At 38.1% G+C, this 4,638-nt stretch overlaps 1 protein-coding gene across 1 annotated transcript; it reads right to left on the bottom strand.

Annotated features, from left to right (window-relative positions):
* Positions 1-910: 910 nt before the first annotated feature.
* LOC131627751 (uncharacterized) lies at positions 911-2,302 on the bottom strand. Its single transcript, XM_058898605.1, has one exon. It carries the CDS (start codon positions 2,300-2,302, stop codon positions 911-913), a length of 1,392 nt encoding a protein of 463 aa, XP_058754588.1.
* Between the last annotated feature and the right edge of the window lie 2,336 nt (positions 2,303-4,638).

Genomic DNA, 4,638 nt, shown 5'->3' on the forward strand with positions numbered 1-4,638 from the left:
ATCTACTTTGTATTTTTTTTACGACAATGTATCAATTTCTTTACCACCTCTTGTAACCTTTCCTTAGTCTTTCATCAATAAAGTGTGCTTTAGTAAAATACCGAAATCGACAACGCAAACATTATTTAGGGTTACTAAGAATTTTACGAACTCGATTTATCAGACGTTTTTACGAAAATATAACACCGGAATCAAAAACTTTGCGCGAAAATACCCGAAAGGGATTATTTAAAAAAAACTCCAACACATAGGAGCCAAATGAAATGGCGCCTATGTGTGGGATGTTGCACTCATGCGCCAATTGAATTGGCTTGAAGTTTTTTGCCCTAAAAATTAAGTGTTTGCGCCAAATGGTTTGGCTTGCAACACACTAATGCGCCATTTCATTTGGCGCATACACCTTTCCGGTGTCTCAAACCTAGACATTTTGGTAAATAATCTGAAAACATGGCTTTTTTTTGTAATTTTTTTATTAAACATGGTTATTTAAATTTTTTTCTCCATGTTTAGAACGTTATAAAAAGTTTCTAAAAATAGTATTCAAAATTTGTTTCCTAAACCGAGATTTTTATTATTTTTATCATTATTTTTTGAAATTTAAAAAATTTATATTTAATTATTCTCATTTTAAAAAATTCTAAAATTTGATAAATAAATTTGTTATAGCATTAACATGTATGAAAAAAATTACTCAAAAATTTAAAAGTTTAAGGATAATTAATTTTTAAAATTTGAGAAAATAGCAAGGACTAAAACTGCATGCATAAAAATCTTGTAGGATCAAAACATTTATAAAGACAAAAAATATATTTAACCCTATCATTTTTTTTTGGAAGCAAATAAACTTTTATTTCCAAAAACCAATGAAGTACAAACCGCTCCATAGAGCCAGGTTACAAATCAAACAAAATCACTCTACATAGAGAGTATTCTCATCAAAATGTGTGGTAAGAGTTCTATGCCTAGCACACCTTGTATAGATAATGAACTTAACTCTTTCCAATACATGATCTTCTCGAGTCCCCTGCGCAAACACAATGGCATTCCTATTCTGCCAGATAGCATACATAAGTTCAGTTGTTGCAGCCTTGAGAAGTTGTCGCCTCCAGCCCTTTTTGTTTGTTTCCATAGTTATCCACTGTTTTTCATACTGCCAATTTCCAGGTACATGGTGATAGCCAAGCCAAACCAACATTTGAGTCCATACACTTCTAGTCCACCTGCACTCAAAAAATATGTGGTTAATTGTTTCTTGCTCAGGGCAGAAAGCACAGCGCAGATCTGTGTGGATACCAAACTGTTGAATCCTCGTCTTTGTATTCAAACGATCCATAAAAGCCATCCATATCAAAAATTGGGCCCTGGGTCTAGCCAGATTCTGAAAACCAATCTTTCTCCAAGGGACAGGTTCCTTTTCCCCTCGTAGGCTCATGTACATCTTCGAGGTTTTATAAAAACCATTTTGAAGTACAGCCTGCCAGTATCCACTCTGCGTGATAATGTCCCTGCAAGCAACTAAATTCTTCATCAAAATAGAGCAGTCAGATTTTGGTTGCCATACAAAGAAGTCTTGCTCCTTAAGGTAGTATATGTTTATCCATTTCACCCACATTTTGTCAGCTTTCGCTTGAATGTTCCATAGGAGCTTCCCTAGAGTGGCCAGATTCCATTCATTCAAAGATGTTATATTCAATCCCCCTGCATTCTTTGGCTCGCAAATCTTCTTCCAGGACACAGGTGCTTTCCTGGAAATCTCAGCTTTCCCACTCCACACAAAGCTTCTACAGATGGCTTCAATGTGTTTGGTCACACACTTAGGCAGTTGGAAAACCTGCATCCAATAATTAGTGATAGCAAACAATACACTCTTCACCAATTGTTGTTTCCCTGCATAGCTAAGTAATTTTGAAGTCCAATGTGTGATCTTGGAGGTAATTCTGTCTATTAAAGGTTTACACATGTTTACAGTCAAACTTCTGCACATGAGAGGGACCCCCAAGTATTTGAAAGGTAAGTTACCAATCTGGAATCCAGTGATACTCAAGATCCTTTGTTGAACTGTCTCATCAACACCCCCAAAGTAGACTCTGCATTTTGTAGGGCTAGCCTTGAGACCTGTTGCTGTAGAGAACTGGTTTACAGTGTCCATCATTGCTTGTACAGATCCCACATCACCTCTAGTGAACAACATCAGGTCATCCGCAAAACAGATACTTGTTATACCTAGTTTGTTACATTTAGGATGAAATTTAAATATCGTATTGCCATGGAGTTTCTTCAAGCATCTATGGAGGTATTCCATAACTAATACAAACAGAAGGGGGGATATTGGATCCCCCTATCTGAGGCCTCTTCTAGCTTGTAGGAACTCACTATGGTGGCCATTTATATTGAACTTGTAAGACACAGTTTGTACACATATCATGATCCATGTAATAAATTGCTGGGGGAAACTCATCTCTCTCATGATATCTTCAAGTGCTCTCCACTCTAAAGAATCATAGGCCTTCTGAATGTCTAATTGAATAGTGCATCTCGGGGAGACTTGTTTTCTGCTGTAGGTCCTAATCAGCTCCTGAGCAATAATGATATTGTCCTGAATAACTTTTCCAGGAATAAACGCAGATTGGCTATAGTCAACAACACTACCAATGACCTTGCTAAGCCTATTGGTGAGAATTTTAGATATGATTTTGTACAGGGTTGAACAACAAGCAATAGGTCTTAAATCTTTCATAGTTTTGGCATTTTGGTTTTTGGGGATGAGTGTGACTAAGGCACAGTTGGCAGCTCTCAAAATTCTACCCTTATCAAAAAAATCATATACTGCACTTCTAACATCATGACCTACAACAGACCAAGCAGATTTGAAGAACTTAGAGGTGTAGCCATCCATACCTGGTGCTTTATCTTCTCCTATTCCATTCAGAGCAGTCCAGATTTCCAAGTCAGTGACAGGGGAAATCAGTGCTTCAGCCTGCTGGTGTTGTATCTAAGTACCATCTCTGAGGGCTTCTATGTCAATGTGCCTCAAGGAATCACTAGCCGTGCCCACCAGACTCTTGTAGAAACTGAGTACCTCCTGTTCAATCTCATTTGGTTCAGTTAGGATTTTCCCATCTTGGGTTTCCAATGAGTGGATACCAATATTCTTGTTCTTTCCTCTCACAATGGCATGGAAATAAGAGTTGTTTCCATCTCCAAGTTTTAACCACGTCACCTTGGATCTTTGCTTCAGTATTTTTTCCTCTATCTCCACAGCATTAAGGACCTCCTCTTTCCATTTTTGCACTTCTGCCCTGTACTGAATATTGTCAATATCCGTGGCTAGCTTATCTTCAGCTTGCTTAAGACTTGCTCTATATCTCATCAAATCTGCCTCACCTTTAGAAATAGTCTTTGCAAGACTTCTCAACTTGGTTTGCAAACTTCTTAGCTTCCACCACACCCTGTACATAGGAGTTCCCTCCACTGTTTTACTCCAATTGTCAGCCACACATGGAAGGAAAAGGGAGTTTTCAGTGGTATGGTTTAAAAACTTGAAATGTGTTCTTTGTTTAGTCATAGTGCAGTGAAGGATAGAAAAACACTTAGAAAGGGGGGGATTGAATAAGTGTGACTTTAAATCTTGGACGATAAAAATAAATTGCACAATTATTTTTATCCTGGTTCGCTGTTAACGAAGCTACTCCAGTCCACCCCCGCAGAGATGATTTACCTCAACCTGAGGATTTAATCCACTAATCGCACGGATTACAATGGTTTTCCACTTAGTCCACGACTAAGTCTTCTAGAGTATTCTGATCACAACTTGATCACTCCAGGAACAACTGCTTAGACAACTTCTAAGACTTTTCTAGAGTCTACTGATCAACCTGATCACTCTAGTTACAAACTGCTCAGCCAACTGCTAAGACTTCCTAGAGTATACTGATCACACGATCACTCTAGTTCCTTACAACTTAATGTAATTCTAAGAGTATTACAAATGCTTCTTAAAAGCGATAATCACAACTGTGATATTTCTCTTAACGTTTAAGCTTAATCTCACTAAGATATTACAACAGCAATGTAGTGAGTTGATGAAGATTCTGAGCTTTGATTGAATAGCGTTTCAGCAAGTTTATTTTCGTTCAGAGTTGTTAAGAATTGGTAACCTTGCTTCTCATCAGAACTTCATATTTATAGGCGTTGGAGAAGATGACCGTTGAATGCATTTAATGCTTTGCGTGTTCCGTACAGCATCGCATTTAATGTTATACGCTTTTGTCAACTACCTCGAGCCTTGTTCACGCTGTGTCTACTGACGTAGCCTTTAATAGCTTTTAACGTTCCTTTTGTCAGTCAGCGTAGCTTGCCACTTGTACTTTCTTCTGATCTGATGTTTGTGAATATAACGTTTGAATATCATCAGAGTCAAACAGCTTGGTGCATAGCATCTTCTGATCTTCTGACCTTGAAGTGCTTCTGAGCGTGATACCATCTTCTGAGCTTCAGTGCTTCTGATCTCTTGTTCTTCTGATGCTTCCATAGACCCATGTTCTGATTCTGCTTCGACCATCTTCTGATGTCTTGCCAGACCATGTTCTGATGTTGCATGCTGAACCATTTGAGACACAACTTCTGAGCGCTGAATTA

This window comes from Vicia villosa, unplaced genomic scaffold (assembly GCF_029867415.1).
Source record: "Vicia villosa cultivar HV-30 ecotype Madison, WI unplaced genomic scaffold, Vvil1.0 ctg.000400F_1_1, whole genome shotgun sequence".
NCBI lineage: Eukaryota > Viridiplantae > Streptophyta > Magnoliopsida > Fabales > Fabaceae > Vicia > Vicia villosa.